The 16,379-nt window shown below is 38.3% G+C and overlaps 1 protein-coding gene across 1 annotated transcript in view; it reads left to right on the top strand.

Moving 5' to 3' along the window:
* Positions 1-14,850, top strand: part of GALNT7 (polypeptide N-acetylgalactosaminyltransferase 7) — a gene marked incomplete at its 5' end in the record, with an annotated part of 40,600 nt that extends 25,750 nt beyond the window's left edge. The window contains 6 exons of the mRNA XM_010075231.1: positions 3,225-3,342; positions 5,221-5,343; positions 7,365-7,583; positions 9,726-9,824; positions 11,161-11,289; positions 13,976-14,850. Coding sequence (XP_010073533.1) covers positions 3,225-3,342; positions 5,221-5,343; positions 7,365-7,583; positions 9,726-9,824; positions 11,161-11,289; positions 13,976-14,113 — 826 coding nt within the window. The remainder of the gene's footprint in view (positions 1-3,224; positions 3,343-5,220; positions 5,344-7,364; positions 7,584-9,725; positions 9,825-11,160; positions 11,290-13,975) is intronic.
* Between the last annotated feature and the right edge of the window lie 1,529 nt (positions 14,851-16,379).

The following is a 16,379-nucleotide window of genomic DNA, read 5'->3' as shown; positions in this document are numbered from 1 at the left end:
GATGTCATAGATGGCAACACTTATAAGATTTTGATGCAAGGGGGTGGTGACGAAGATGGGTTTGCTAGAGGAGCGTGGGATTGGAGTATGCTATGGAAGAGGGTTCCTTTGACCAAGCGAGAGAAGGAAAGCAGAAAGACAAAAACTGAACCGTATCGGTAATCACTAAATCACTTACCCGTTTCTTTTTCTCTGAAGTCTATATTCAACCACTAAAACCTGCATGTATTTCTAGCCTGAAAATCTTCATATTTCTAACCACACCAGCTGCTTTGTTTAATCAGACCTGTTTGTCACAACTATTTGCTCAAAATACCTTTGCTAACTTGTGCTTATTCCTGCTCTTATGTGGTTAATAGGCTGCACATTAGAATGACAGAGTTTTGTTTGGTGAAATAAAGTATTGTATTGACTTTGTCTCCAGGGAAAACTTTATTTAGCTATGTTATTTTTTAAAAAAATAGTGTTGGAAACAACAGTGCTTACTTAACCATTTGATTTGAAATAATGAGCATGCTGTGAGTATTTGTAATAGCTGGTAATGCATAAAATCTGGAGCCTGCTCTCATGGCTTGATGCATGCATACAGCTCGTGGATTATGCACGTGCATCAAAAAAGTCCCTTTTGTCATATTTCTCCCACTTGCTTCATAATAGATCACATCTGACAAAGAAAGAAGTATACTATTTAAGAATGTTGGTTAGATCTTTTCTAAGGTCTCAGTATGTTTGAGGATTTTAATTTAATACACATAACATAAAAACAAAAAAGAAAATACCACCACCTTATTTTCTGGAAAAACTCCAGTAACTTTCGGAGAAGTTCCGCCTTTTTCTTACATTTTTACAGGGGTATGTTTTCTTCCCAGCAAACAGAAACTGGCTAGAAACCCTAGCTTAGAAACTAGGGCTTCTGGATGACTTTTCAAGAGTGGGAGACTGTGGTTCTGCTGTTTTATATTACTTTCCCCTTCACACTTAACTAATCTTATTACTACATTTGAAAGCAATCCTCACATCTTCAGAATCTAATGTCTTCTATCCCTTGTATATATGATTTAAACATTGTAAGAACTGATGTTGGTAATTCCCTATCCTCACCCATGATTGTTCTCTGCTAAAATGGCAACACATGCAAGGAAGTTATGAAGCTTTGATCTGGTTTGTATACAGTATAAATAATACGATTTTCTGACAAGGCTGTCCACATTGGAACTTAAATATTCACTTAGAGGGGGATAAACTATTTCAGACATCGCTGTTGTGTTCTGTGTTTAGCATCCAAACAGGTCTTAAAATCCTTTAAACTGTTCCCAGAAACACAGAACATCTGTTCTCAGAATGGTTTAAAACATGACCTCTATTTTTAATAATACTTTCAGAGTTACAATAGTTCTTCTAAAAAGATACATTCTCTGCGTCTGTTTGTGTCCTGGCAGTATGCATTTTGTTGCAGCAATACCAAGGCAATTAAGACCAAGTAAAAGTCTTGCTGAAACCATAGCCAGGACTGCCCAGCTTAAAGAGAAAACAAACCAAACCAAAACGCCACAACAGCTTAAAGCGCAGAAGCAAACTTTTTGTAATGTGAGAATTGCCCCAGGACTGAATCCTTCTTTCAGAAATATGCTTACCTCTTCATATCGTATAAAATAAACTACTGAGCTTATGCGGATTTTACTGTGTTCTTTAACACACTTGACGGCATGTTGGAGGCCAAGACTGAAATTTCAGCATCTGAGGCCTCTACGGTTGCCAAGTCTTTGTGGTGCTGAGGAAAAGCAAGCACGTGGGAAACCCGCGGGGCTGTGCTGCGCAGCACGCTTCTCCCCGCCGTGCACGCCAGCGTCCTGCCCTTCAAACCCCTGCCAGGCAATGGCAGTGTTGGAAGAAAAAAACAGTAGGCAGGCAAGTAGAAGGGGACATTTAGGAGTAACTCAGCATCTGATCAGGTGATTTGGAGAGCTACTGAACTGATAACCGTTATACTTAACACAGCTGATGGACCCAGCAGCTGGGGTTGTTTTTTTTTTTGTTGCTCTGTCCCTGCTATGCAGACAAGGTATAAGCTAACCCTATGGGTTACTTTTTCCTGAGCAGGTCTCCTCCAGTCATTGAAGGGAAATACGTAATCATTGCTGTTAAAAGGAGCACCACTGAGTTAAAAATCTTCATTTCGTTAGAGACTGAATAGTGCTAGAAATGACCCATCTCTCAATACTTTTGTCATGAAGGAATATTTCACTTGTGTTTTACTTGGCTCATCAGAGTGATCGGGATGCTTGGATCCTCCTCCTTTCAGTGCTGCAGATCAGCTAAACTTAGAAAGAATCCACTTTTTCTTACCAGCTTTTTTTAAAAATTGCTAACTGAGTGGGGACTCCAGCTTTTATCCATTTGGGTTTTATGTATTTATTGATCCTCAGGTGAAAAATGCTTGGTATGTGCACTGGAAATGGCTTAACATATCCTACTTTCTATTTCAGTGTGAGCAAGCAGCCAAAGAATTTTGGTTAGAGCCATTCTGCAAAAATGCTCTAATCCAAACCACAATGTCTTTATGACACATTTAAACTTGCTAACTGAACCCTGGCATACATGGAGGGATTTACAAAGCCATTACGAAAAATAAAAAATAAACAAACATAAACCAAAATGGAAACCTTGTACAACTTGATCCAGGCCCTCTTAAAAATTTCACTGGGGATGATGAAAAGTGTCTCACATGGCAGTGGTAGAAAAAGAGCCAGAGGGAGAAGATAGGTGTAATTTAGCTGGAAAATCTGTGTTTGCTTGTGTAATAGACAGTAAGTTTCAATGTGGCAGCTCCTCAGATCATAAGCTTTAAGTCTGCTATACAGTCTCACCTGTTATCTCAGAAACTTGAATGACTTTGAAGAGAGAAATGTCTTGCCATACTGATTATTACTTTTTTTATTTTAATAGAAGCATGCTGGCTGGCTGAATGGATAACTCCAAACAAAATTTTATATAATTAAAAAAAAAAAACACACAATAAAATTTGGGACTTCACTAGAAATTATACAGACGTCATTTCAGAAAATTGCTGGAAGCTGATGACAAAGCTTTATGATTTTTCAGTGTATTGCCATTTGTCTAATCTTTATTATATGTTAACAGTGAAATGCTTCCTCAATTAATGCTTTCTCCAAGTGTTATCATAGCCTTTTGGCAGAAGGAGTTACACTGTCTTCCTCTTCCAGGTCCCCCGCAATGGCTGGTGGATTGTTTGCCATTGAACGTGATTTCTTCTTTGAACTGGGTCTCTATGATCCAGGTCTTCAAATTTGGGGTGGTGAAAATTTTGAAATTTCTTACAAGGTAACACCAAAAATTGAAAACTAATTCAGTTTAGTATGTATTTTCTGTAAATACTTCTGTTCAGAGTGCAGACAGACCTATCTCTGGTTTGCAGGGCCTCTGTCTCATGAAGCCCAGTAGGTTTTGTTGCGAGGAGATGTAGCAGAGATGTGTGTCCTCAGTGTTTCCTTGGAGCTTTGGGGCACAAGTGTTGAGAGAGGTAGCCTAGGGCTAAGACCCCAATGCTGAGTAATCTAGATTTTGTAAATGGTTTGGGGTCACACAAACCCCTAAATATCTTAATTTGAAACCAGACTGGCAAATTTGATGGAGGGGAACTGAGTGTTCTCATGGCAAGTATGAAGAAAAATGTTGTTTCTAATGAAAGTGATTATAGAGGACAAGCAGCACTCAGTTTATGTATAGATGCCTGTAAAGTATATAATGATGCAACAAAAAGTAGTCTGCCCTGGTCTCCTCCTCTCTACCTTGTTTACGGGTGAAAAATGATCTCATACACATTACAAAATTTCAAGGACTCCTTTACAAGAGAAGTCTTCAAAATTGAAATGCTAACTGCATAATTCATAAGCACTGCAGAAGATTTTATTTTCACTCCTAGGCATATGCATGCTCTTCAGTTAGCAGGAAACATAAGATGATAATCATTACTTTCTCCTGTCTTCAGTATTCATAATGACACAAGTGGTTGTCCCAATTAACAAAGTGGAGACATCTAATATTCTCAGCAGCGATCTGTGAAATCATAGCTGAATTTTACTAAAAGTACATTCAGAACACCCCTAGCTCCTCATGATGTTGAGGAAAGCTCTGAGTGCACTTGCTCAGCTGTAAATCCATATGCAAAAGGTAGTTACTGAGGATGTTACGCATACAGAGTCTTTATCCTTCTAATTCTCTGTCTTGCTTCAAGCTAAATAATGATTGAAATTACATGCAGTAGTTTTGTAACTGAAGTGCTGATTATGTAGACACCTCCAAATTGGTCTCATGTAGGTCACAACCAATCTTCAGAAGAGCTAAGTAATATTTATCAGTCTTGCATGCTGACTCTTAGACAGCAAACATAATGGCCTTGCATATCTGAGGGGGTTTTTTTGATCAAAATTAAGAAAATTAATATGATGATGCAATGAAGGAGGTAAACTATTCTTTCCTAATACTGGTAACTCATATTTTTAATCTGTAATTCAGACTAATTTGGAACATTCCGAAAGCTAGCTTAAATTTGGATTTGATACTACATTTCAAACTTATCAAAATGATGAGCAACTAAATTCAGACTTAGGTATGTTTTATTTTCCCCAGAAATGGATTATCCAAGGATGTGTGGGAGGGAGGGAATTTCAGAATGGTAATATGTTTTACCCATTTTTTTATTTTCAGCTACTATAGTTGTTCCCCTTGGAACAATGGGTTACCAAAGACATCCTTATCTCCTACTAGTCTTTATTAAGAAAAATTAAATGTGATGAGCATTTAACAAAAAACCCATCTTAGTGATGGTATGTGAATTGCTTTGATAAAATAAAAATATTATTAATTCTTTCATAATAAAAATTACCCAGTTCCAGATTTTGTGAACTCATTTGTTCCTTTTGTTTTAAAATAGCAACGGTATGAGATGGTATACTTCTTTAAAAACTTTTTTAAAAAGTAATTTAATTGAGTAATTTCATGGCTGAGTTGAAGATGTACTTTAATTTCAGAGACCTGTTGTGTTTATGCTTACATCTGAATCAAAAATATTTAAATATATCACACAGTTGGTACTGTAAGAAAAGCAGTTGACATTTCTTCCACAATTTATTATCTATTTGTCTGTCTTAAATTCCTGTGCGTATCTATTTATATTGTCACCTTTGCTTTAACTTACAGATCTGGCAGTGTGGTGGAAAACTGTTGTTTGTTCCCTGTTCTCGTGTTGGACACATCTATCGTCTCCAGGGTTGGCAAGGAAACCCACCCCCTGTGTACGTTGGGTCTTCTCCTACATTAAAGGTACTGTTTTGCAGCCTTGAAGATGGTTTTTGATTTTAGATAACAACAGTTTTAGATAAGTCTATTTAAATTATCAGTGGGAATTTACAGAGCACATCATCCAAAGCTATTTAGCGTCTAAAGCTAAGATGATCATCCCCACAGGAGAGAAATCTTTGCGCCAATCCCACTTATTAAGAGTAGAAATTCCTGGAACGTACAAATCACATTTCCTATTACTGACTCTCAGCATCCCAAGCCTTTTCTGTGCTGTGCCCAACTGAAGTACACACAATTCTAGTAAATACAGCACACTCCTGAAGATTACAATCATAGGTTTGAAATCCCCCTTTGGCTTCATAGGGTGTGATCCTAGTCTGAGTTAGCAAATGCTGTAATCTGTCGTCTCTCAGACCTTTGTGGCTGCATTTGTTAATTAAGAAGCGGTGAATGGCACCTGGGAAAATGGCATGCTCTGCCCTTCATCGTAAAGGTTGGTAACTCCTCAGGCACCTTGTAGATTCAGAAGCATTGCTCAAGCCTTGATATTAAAAGTAGACATCACTTCAAGAAAGAGTGAGCCAGCTGTCCTATATCTGAAGAGATAATTTGAATCAAGAAAAAGCGTTTCATATAATCTTGCACGTACCAGCAGGAAGAGAGATGACTCTCCTATTAAGGTTTCTTATTGCCTGGTTTAAGCTTCCTCTTGTGCAGTGTTTTGGAATTGGTAAATCCTGTTCCCAAAGATCCAGTTCTTTGGAAATTCCAATCCCAGAGCCATCTTCCTAGACGTTGCCTGTGACAATGACTACTGATAGGGTTACAGAGTATGGCTTGAGCCAAGTTAGTAGTTGGTTCTGTTGAAAAGGGAATGTCCCAGCCTCACTTAATGGTAGAAACTAACCTGATACAAAAAAATAAAAAGCACTGTATTAGTAATGTGAATTTGTTTAACATTTTGATCAAACCAAACAAGCACTAGGACCACTACAAGGAAGGGTAGGGGGAAATGGGCCTAGCTGGGAGTAAAGACAGCAATGGGAGATGGGATAGCAAATGATAGCTCCATTACTCAGTGCAGGCAAGACATTAGTTTGCCTTGTCTGAAATTATGAAAACCATTTCACTCTTCTGAAAAGCTGATCAAAAATATTGACTGCCTATCTAACCACCTTACACGAGTCTGCTTGTCTGCTTGCTGAATACCACAAAACACTGCTGAGTGTTCTTAAATACTAAGTTGTTTCAAGGCAGGATGCAGGAATAGCTTCCTCCTTCTTTGAGTGCCCTCCTATCCCCAAAGTAAATGTGCTTTTTTTACAGCTTTGTTCTGTTTATGCTGGATGTGAATTAAAGTAAAACTCACAATAATTTGTGCCTTTAGCCAGATCTACTAAGACTGTTTTAACACCAGGTCATTAACACTAGAAGAATTGTACAAAGTGAGGTGTACATCTAAAACATGTACAGGTACTATAGAGATAAGAGCCATCAAAGAGACTGAGAAGAAGGGTGTGAAGGAGGGGCTTGTTCACCAGGAAAGCTATCCATTTTTTCCCCTTCTCTAAGCAGCAATAAACTACTTAAGAAGATAAAATCTCCTTGGTGTGTCATAGCTGACCCATTTGAGACTTAGTTTTTTCACCCTTAGTGGACTAATGCATAGAATTCTCTCTATTAAAGCTGTAGTAGGTGAATACAAACTGTAAATTGCACTTCTAGTACACAGCAAATGATTGCAACACTTTATTGCACCCAGAAGTGAAGAGTCCTTATTTTCAAATAAACATTCTCTAAACTTAGAAAAGGACTTTGAGCTTAAGCAAACCGGTTTATTTTTTGGCTTCACTCCTAAACTGTCATTTGAAAATGATATGCATGTGTCTTGTATAATCTGCTGAAGGTAACAAATTATTAGTGCAACAATTTCATGCTGTCACGTTTTAAGAGGAGAAATCCTTAAATTCCTGAAGTTAACATGTAGTTGTGTCTGACTTGTGTGTGCTTTGAGGTAGCAGCAATGTCCTTGTTCTCCTCAGAACTATGTCAGAGTTGTCGAAGTGTGGTGGGACGAATACAAAGATTACTTTTATGCCAGTCGGCCAGAGACAAAAGCGCTACCCTACGGAGATGTATCTGAGCTGAAAAAATTCCGTGAAGATCACAACTGCAAAAGTTTTAAGTGGTTTATGGAAGAAATAGCATATGATATAACTTCATATTATCCTTTACCACCTAAAAATGTGGACTGGGGAGAGGTAAGTACAGCATATAACCTGTATTTATTTTAGGAGCTGCTTTTTTAAAACTGAGAATGTAAACGGAAGTGATAGTTACTTCACACCAATCTAAGAACAGGCTTCTTGATTCTGAGGTATATGAACTAGCCAGAGAGCTATAGAGATACAACCCTGTAAATAATTATTATATAAATTAAAAGGTGGGATTTTTTTAATTGGCTCCATAGTTCCTTGAAGGATTATTTTATGTCTAGCCCTGTCTCCAGTTATGTCTAAAGCTCTTTTTTCCATAATTGGAATTCAGGCTTTTTTAGAAGAAAAAATGTGAATGCTGCATGTGTACAAGTATCGGTGAAGATTAATAGGTGAAAATCTTTTTCTGTGAAGACGTAGAGAATAGATCATTAAATCCAAGTAGAGTACATGCTGCCTACGGTTTCTAGCCTGGGATGTGCTCATTCAGTTACAGCCTCAGTGAATCCCTTATCTGCATGTAATAATTTGATATTGTTCCTTAACAGTCATTTCCAGCATTACTGTATAGGAGTGTGACTTTGTTAAGTTAAGAATGTGGTTACAAATTCAGCATTTTTGCATGGCTGACAGAGAGGAACAGCATGTTGCCAGGCTACTGCAGGACACCGCACTGAGCCCAGCCCGTTTAGTTCTGGCATTGAACCCACACCTTGAGGAGCTCTTCCTGCAGGTCTCCTGCCTGCTTTAAATTTTTTTTTTCCCTTTTCAGTTGGTTCCAGCCTTGCCCTGTCTCTCCTATTAATTTCACTTTTGCAGATTGGGGAAACAAAATCAGAAAATCATCTCACTAGCAGAGGAGGACCTGTGTCCCACCAAATTTAACAACCTTCTTTCCCGAGATATGATGGACCCATTTTTGTAACTTCAAAAGAGCATTAGAAAGTACAAATCTATGCTGTCTCCTATGGCCAAGAAAGTGTAATCTCTGATTTCTCTGGGGAATTAATGATATAGACTATTTGCATGGTGGAAGGGGGTACAAATAGTCTTGTATCTGAGGGACCAGGTGAACAATGCCACCTTTATTTCTTATCTAAAGCTAGCACAAAGCTTCATTTACTACATTAGCCCTCCTTTTGAATCCACATAAAGGGTTAGGAAGGCATGTTAAATATTACTATTCACTGAGGTGGAAGTATCTGAAAAGAATAAAATAATAATGGCCACCTTGCAGGAAATCTTCCCTGATAAAAGCAAGCAGCTCTGGTGAAGCAACAGGAAAGTCTGAAGTTCAGAGACGTCTCTGAAGTTTTCTTCAACTCTTCTTCACTGGCTGCTAGTTCTCCTACATCTGAGAAATTTTTCCCCCACCTATTTGTAACACCACACTAATTGCATTTCCAAACTGTTGGCAATGAAAGTGTGGGGTTCATCTCCGCTAACACTCTCTCTGGAAGTCAAGGCTAAGCTTAGTCCTCCAGACTTTCTTTACCATCACAAAGAAGAGAGATGCTCCAGCAAAGAAAATCTCTCTGGAAATAATGTTATTTGTGTCATAAAGTCTTTGTAAAGCTTTTTGCTGGCTCTTCTGAGAAAGGCATGGAAAAATCAGCAGTTGAGGCATGCTTTCTGACAGGTCTTTTGTTCTTTATCCCTATGCCTGTGCCTGCCCCTCATCTATTTTACCTCCTTTTTTCCCCCCATAATTGCTGCTGCAGAAGGTACTTCATAGCAGCTAGGTCGGTGGGCTGTGCCTGGCTGCAATTAACAATGGCTGTGTGTAACTTCTCCACACCACATTTCTCTTATCTACAAGATGAGAGCAACTTAGCTGAGCTCCTGCTTTATTTATGAAGACCTGGGAGACTGAACATGCTTTGATAGGAAATTGAATAAATTAAAATACTTGAAAGTCCTGCATTTCTGTGTCATTAATTTGTAACTGAGCTTTGCAGCTCTATCTTCATCAGTTTACTCTTAATTCATGTAAGAGCCCACAAATTAGCATGGGCAGCTCCATCTTCCAGAACAGTTAACATCAGTATTTAAGTTTCATATGCAGGTTTGTCTCATATCTCTCTGTCAGATAGCTGTCTCTGGTTTGAAAGATGTGAGAAATCTCTGAACTCCTTTGCACTTATTTTTCCTTTGAGACTAACTTAGAGTGCTAAACCTCTTTTCCAGATTAGAGGCTTTGAAACCTCTTACTGCATTGATAGCATGGGGCACACCAACGGTGGTTTTGTTGAGCTTGGTCCGTGCCACAGAATGGGAGGAAATCAGGTAAGGAGCTTGGAGGCAAGTCTGAAGGAGAATTGCTTGCTGTGGATGATAACAGGCCGTTTTTTTGTTAAGCGTGGACATAAAGTCACTTAGGTGTTAGCTACAAAGACGGGAGTTAGGGATTTTCCATAAACGTACCAACATTGCTAGAATATGGGAATCTGAAAATATAATTTCAACATTAGTGATACAAAATCGAAGGCAAATTCATAATCTCTTCTTCAGTGAAGCAGGTTTATGAAGAAGCAAGGACTGTGTTTTAAAGCAACCATATCACTGCATTAGAACAACTGCAGCTCTTGGCCTTGCTGCTGATTCATCGTTTTGTTTCACTTCGTTCATCTTTCAGGAAACAACCTCCTTATTTACTTTGTCTCAATTATTTCACAAAGTTGTTTTGCTCTAATGGAAGTATGAAACACTTTTGTGCAGTAACTCATCTTCCCCCACACAAGACAAGAAATTGAATACAAATCTGTCTCTGCTTCATTTACAAATTAGTTGGCAGAACATAATTACCAATAGATGGTTGCAATCGAGGCTGCTATCATGTTTGACCTGTATCTTCACAAATCTACCCACACTACCACACAAACATGCTGTTCTGTATTTACATCTCCTTTTTTGGTTGGAAAACATTTCAGCATGTAAAGTCCTTATTTATGCTGACGTAGACTTGAACCAGGCAAGTTTCGTCACAGCAGTCATGAAATCATATGCAGGATGATGCTTTTAAAAATTATATTCGGGTTAGCTCTTAGTAGCCCTTGGAAGTGTCTCATTTATTTTGATATTTAATTAAAAAGTTCCCTAAACTACTTTTTCTGTGTATGTTACCCCCAAAAACCCTGTAACAAGTATTTCATAAGAAGTAGATAGAGTAATCTTTTATATCTGGATGCATAAGTTTGATTCCCTCCATGGGTAAAATGTCAAAATTTTACTATGTTCGCATGAAATACTGTCTAGGACCAAGAACTTGCTATCAGACCTTTGGAAAGGTAGTGGATTGTTTGGCCATCAAATCATACAAAGGCTTTTAATCAAACACTTTCAGAAGTCTCACAAATAGGGATCCATTTATTTTTCTCATTTTTGTCTTGCTAGGTAAGTTTCGTAGCCTTCTAAATCCTACAGGAAAGTTCTCCATGAAATTTAGTGTCCTGATAGTAAAAGAGCATTACATCATGTAAAATAATCATACATATTTAAAAATAGGTGTAATAATATCAGACAATATTTTGAATGATGCAATTTCATTGTTATTTTCAGCGTTTCTAAAATATTTGTTATTTTGAGTCAACTGTTTAAAAGGTGGCTTCTTTATCTCTGTTAGCTTTTCCGAATCAATGAAGCAAATCAACTCATGCAGTATGATCAGTGCTTAACTAAAGGACCAGATGGATCCAAAATTATGATTACACACTGTAATCAGAATGAATACAAGGATTGGCAGTACTTCAAGGTATGCAACACATATATAGCAGAAAATAAATTATAATTTGCATCCTGGTTTTTTGCATCTTTTTCATTATTTTATTTATATCTGGCAACAAAGATCCATGACAAAGTTAACTGAACCAAGCAGAGTAAATTGTTAATTGCATGTTCTTGGAAATCCATGCTTGCCAGGGGAACTTCCTGCTTTTGCTAGCAGTTCTGATTGCTGTCTTCTGTAGCAGAATCTTTAAGGACAATCTCATGAGGCTACATGTGCTGCCAGAGGTATGTTAGGAGTTAGCACTTGTCTCAGAGGAAGCAAAGAGGATGTCCACTACCAGTGACAGAGTTTCTAAAACCTTTTTGTGCCATCACCCTCTCTGCTTGTATGCTTTCTGTCAAGAAAGTGAGAAGATTACTTTAAATGCTGAGGTGCATTTAGCAGCTAGGGTCAATATTGTATCTAATTTTGGGAGGTCTAATTGAAGTGGTGCTCTGTTTAACGGCAGAAGTTCTTTTTAAGTCTACATAGGAATAGGTAAACATGGTGTTATTCTTTGCCTTTTTGTGTTGTCTTTGCCTTCTTCAGTATTTCTTTTTCCTGTTCATTAGCCATTCTCTAATAACAGGCTCTGTTGTGAATTCTGGGTGTGGCACCATTATGATGCTATTGCAAAATCTGTGAATTTTTAATAAAGACTTGGAATGTTGGCTGATACACATGTGAGGGCTGCTACAGTCAATTTAGTCACTACATCTGTCAGTCCTCTATTAACTCTACTTTTGAAAGTGTTATTTTAAAAAAATGTCTAAGGTTTTATTTCTGTTTGTCTCTTAAAAATGAGACTGAATAGTCTAAGGGTGACATTATCCTTGGATATAGCTCCCCATAAGTTGGTTCCGTGTCTCAGAAACTTCTTCTGTGTTGATTTTTATGCAGTCTGTGTAGTGTATTGCAGATTCATTAATTCATTAGCTGGTTATCTGGATTGTGTTTGTCTGAAAGATGTAGGCACTGCTGAGTGCAGCAAAATCTGTTATCCTTTAAGCCACCCCACTTTTTTCTGATATTTGCATAGAGCTAGGAAATACCAAGCACCATAATGCCATTTCCACCCAGCTTTCTTGTGCCATGTGGACAGACAAAATTCTTTAAACCCGAAATTTAAAAATCACTAAGTGTGTCAGTGCCTGACAACTTCTGCTTTAATATTGGAATTTTATCTAGCATTTGCTAACTCTCCAGCCATTCTGGTGTGTCCCAGCAAGTTACTTGGCTCTTTGCAAAGCATTTCCTTTAAGCGAGAAAGATCCATTTCCTCCACAGTGGTACCACGTGTAATTGTTTGCTTATTACTGCAAGTTATAAGGAAGCCCAGTAGGCATGGTCTGGGCTGTAGAACAAAACACTGACTGGCTTCCAGAAGGAAATAAAAGGGGGGGTGAGAGTGAAAGGACCACCAACAATGTGTAACCGAGCAGATACTAGAAATTTGGCACACTCTGCAGTACAGAGGGTATGACTGTTTCTTCCAATGAGGAGGGTGTAAGAAATGAAGATGCTTATGAACTGTTGAAAAATGTTGTGGCCTCATGTAAATGAAAGCTGCCAGCAGATTTTATCTGGTTGGTTGATTGGTTGGTTCTGGAATTAACGTTTGTGTGCCAGTTTGGTGAGAATAACATCGGTGCTGCTTGAGCATGGAGCAGTAGCAGGGCTTCAGTGCCCATAACCAAGCATCCAGAACAAGGCTGGTGGTGGTCTGCTCGCTGCTTTTGTTCAGGCATCTGTTCACCTCTCCAAGTAGAGGGTCCCCGTGTTTGGCCACATGGCAGGAGCAGGTAGCAAGCTGAACCAACATCTGGATGTGCAGAGGCATGTGGGAGCGATGGGGTGATGGAGAGGGTCCCTGTGCCGGGGGGAGCTGTGTGCATGGGGCAGTGCCGCAGACCCCCAGCCCAGCCGCAGTGCCACAGGTTTGCCTCTGTTCCGTTGCTCTCCATGTTAGATGCAACCCCTCAGCGAGTCAGGGCTGCATCTGGCGCAGGGGCCCAGCAAGTGGGATTGGAGCCACAGGCCACTTTGCAAATGCATGAGACTTGGACACGGCAGCATGGCAGGTGTGGAAGAAGCCAAACACGCAAGTCTCAGCTGGAATGTGCTAGGTACAGTAGCTCTGCAGTTTCTTAGGGCAGCCTCCTGTTGCTCCAGAGGCCAGACTTGTTCTCATACCCTCTCCTCTTCCTTCTACCAGACAAACAGGGAGCAAAGTTAGTGAGTTTTTTTCCCCAGTGTGGTTAATATTGGTGTTGTGCAGTTGCTTTATGTGAGGGCTAACCGAAGGAGTATCTATCCAGTGAAGTCAGTCCTCATAGAGCTGTCCTTGAGAGTTAATCTTTTCATTTGGTTACAGGATGGATGAAAAGGCTGGAAGCATTTTAGACACCTTTTTGCTCATTTTCTTAGCAGTTTGTTGCCTAAGAGAAATGGGAGGTGTCTAAAGTGGCCCTACACGTATCAAACATGTGAAAATACGAAGGCTGTGAAAGTCTAGGTTTAACAAATAGTAAAAAGAGTAGAGTAGAGTAGAGAACTGATCTGTTCTGGGACCAAACCTGGCTTTGTAAATAGCTATATTGCAGCTGTGAAAAAAATGTTCAAAAGAAAATAACAAATACCAACGCATGTTACTGATGGTTTTGTTTTCCAGAATCTGCACAGATTTACTCACTTTCCAACAGGAAAGTGCTTGGATCGCTCCGAAGTCCTCCATCAAGTTTTCATTTCAGAGTGTGACTCCAGTAAAGCAACGCAAAAATGGGAAATGAACAACATCCTTAGTGTGTAGACAGACAAAACCTACCTACTGACACGTTAATTTGTACAGGACTGAAAATAGCCTGAAAACTGCTGCAATTATTAACTTTGTACAGCTGCGAGCCTCCTGGCTTGGATGAAGGACATAGAGGAACTGTGATTATTACAATAACATTATCATCCGCAGTTAATGTTTACAAAACTGCTTTACCTTAAACTCTGTAGATGTTTACATCTTTCTGTTTTAAGATGTCCGTAAATTAATGTGCTGTTAGCTATGTTTCATAGGAACATAGTTAAAAGCGTTGTCGTCTTCTTTGGGATTACACTCAGGGGTCTGAAGGCAGTTTTTCTACACACACTTGAAAAGGTTGGGGTAACCAGATTTTCATAGAACTTGGTGATTATCAACCTGTTGTATATTTTTATTTAATTTTACATCTTACTAAGCACTGCCACAGGTTACTAGCCAGGGTGGCCTTCTCTCACAGTCATGCTGCTTTTTTGGAAGGTGAATTTCAACATATTTAGTGCCTCTTTCATTTCTCTCTTTCACAAGAAAGGCATTTGTTGGAAATCATACGATGGATTTTTCTGAGCTGTCACCAGGGGTAGGGACGAACCATACCACCCCATGTACTTATTGTTACTGAAGACAAATTTCTGTTGTCAGTTTGGCTGCTCTACTTCAACTGAACACTGTACGGTGCAAGGAAGAGCTTAGTGCTGAGTTTAGTGCTAATGTGGTACATTTTGATGGAAGTAAGCACCCTCGCGATAGCAGTTAAGAATTTATAAGCACTAACTTGCTTGTTTAAACCATGCCTTACATAAAAATAATTTTTTAAAAAAAAGAAATAAAGCTGCACAATTATGTAAAACTTAGAAAGAATCCAATGCTTCATTTATATTGTTATTTTAAATGGAAATCACTTAAAGGTGGACTAAAACTTTTAATTAAGAAAAAACATCCATCTTCTTAACACATCTGCATAATTCTTTTTTACAAGGACATCTGTCAGCTAGTTTGGACACCAGATTTAGATTTGAAAAGAGAAATGGAAATCTGGAAACTGCATTTATTCATAATAATTTTCTTCTTATTTTTGTCATTGGAAAAAATGACAAAATCTCTCACTTTTCCTGAGGGATTACAAACACAAAATCAGCCACTGGTGCTATAGTGTACAGAATAGAATGTGAAGAAGAAGTTTCTAAAAATGTTCTGGAAAGGAGTTGATGTGAACTCCCTTAGCAGTAAGAATATTTATTCTGAATGAACAGAGAGGTGGAGGAGAAATGACTTATCCTCACTACCTTATTCCAGATTTTGTGACTGTTAAATGTCAACATCAGTGTGTACTGATTTCATAAGAGTTATGCCTATGACATGTCACACTATTAAGTATTACTAAATACTTCCCTGAAATCTAGAACAGCGTTGCATGCAGCTTCCATTGATGTTAACAAGGGTTATGTATGTTGGTGACAGAGTTTGATCTTTATAGGGCTGTCTGCACTGATCTATTAGTTTGGGATCTTTCCTAGTTTCTTTATAAACTTCTCATCTGTCCTTTCAGAGCTATGAAAAGTACAAAACAAAGGAGGGAGAAACTGGAAAAAAAAGGAAAATAAGGGTGCGTGCTGGTACTTGCTCCTTGTGTGTGTGAAAACTGACTCCATTTTTGTGTGTTGGGTAGATTAATTTAATCATATGACTATGCATAAGAGAAAGAATGGTGGCACATAAATTGTGCGGGTGTGCATTTTAAATAGGTATTTTGTGCAATTCATTGAAAGCTGATGCTGTATGTGAATATGAATCTGTATGTGAGACTGAAACCTTACAAAACACAAGATCATAAGAAGCTGTTGCTGTAATGACTTTTTCCTACTAGAGCTGGCTTGGAAAAAAAATAATTCCCATATTCTTGCTTTGTAAGTTGATGATAATATCACTATGCATTTTACATATTTTATAAATTTGATTTATGCAGATTTTGATACACTGTATGTTTCTGTAGAAATTGTATAAATCTTTAAAAAATTTATTAGGGATAAATCTGGGAAACCTATGTATATCTTACTTATGGGTTGCTTGGTTTTTAGTGAAGTAAATAAAATATTTGAATTTTTGGGTTTACTATACTTTTACAGAGTAAAAATGGATTATTATCTTTATAGAAACCCCGTATCTCAAAATCTAGACAAATTCAATGTTACAAATTTACAAATATTAAAAGTGTTTTATTTTACTTTTGTTGTATCTGTGGGGGACTCAGGTTTCTTTCCAGTGA

This window comes from Pterocles gutturalis, unplaced genomic scaffold, assembly GCF_000699245.1.
Source record: "Pterocles gutturalis isolate BGI_N339 unplaced genomic scaffold, ASM69924v1 scaffold13127, whole genome shotgun sequence".
Classification (NCBI taxonomy): domain Eukaryota; kingdom Metazoa; phylum Chordata; class Aves; order Pterocliformes; family Pteroclidae; genus Pterocles; species Pterocles gutturalis.
The sequence above is the reverse complement of the archived record's forward strand: the minus strand, read 5'-3'. Positions and strand labels throughout refer to the sequence as shown.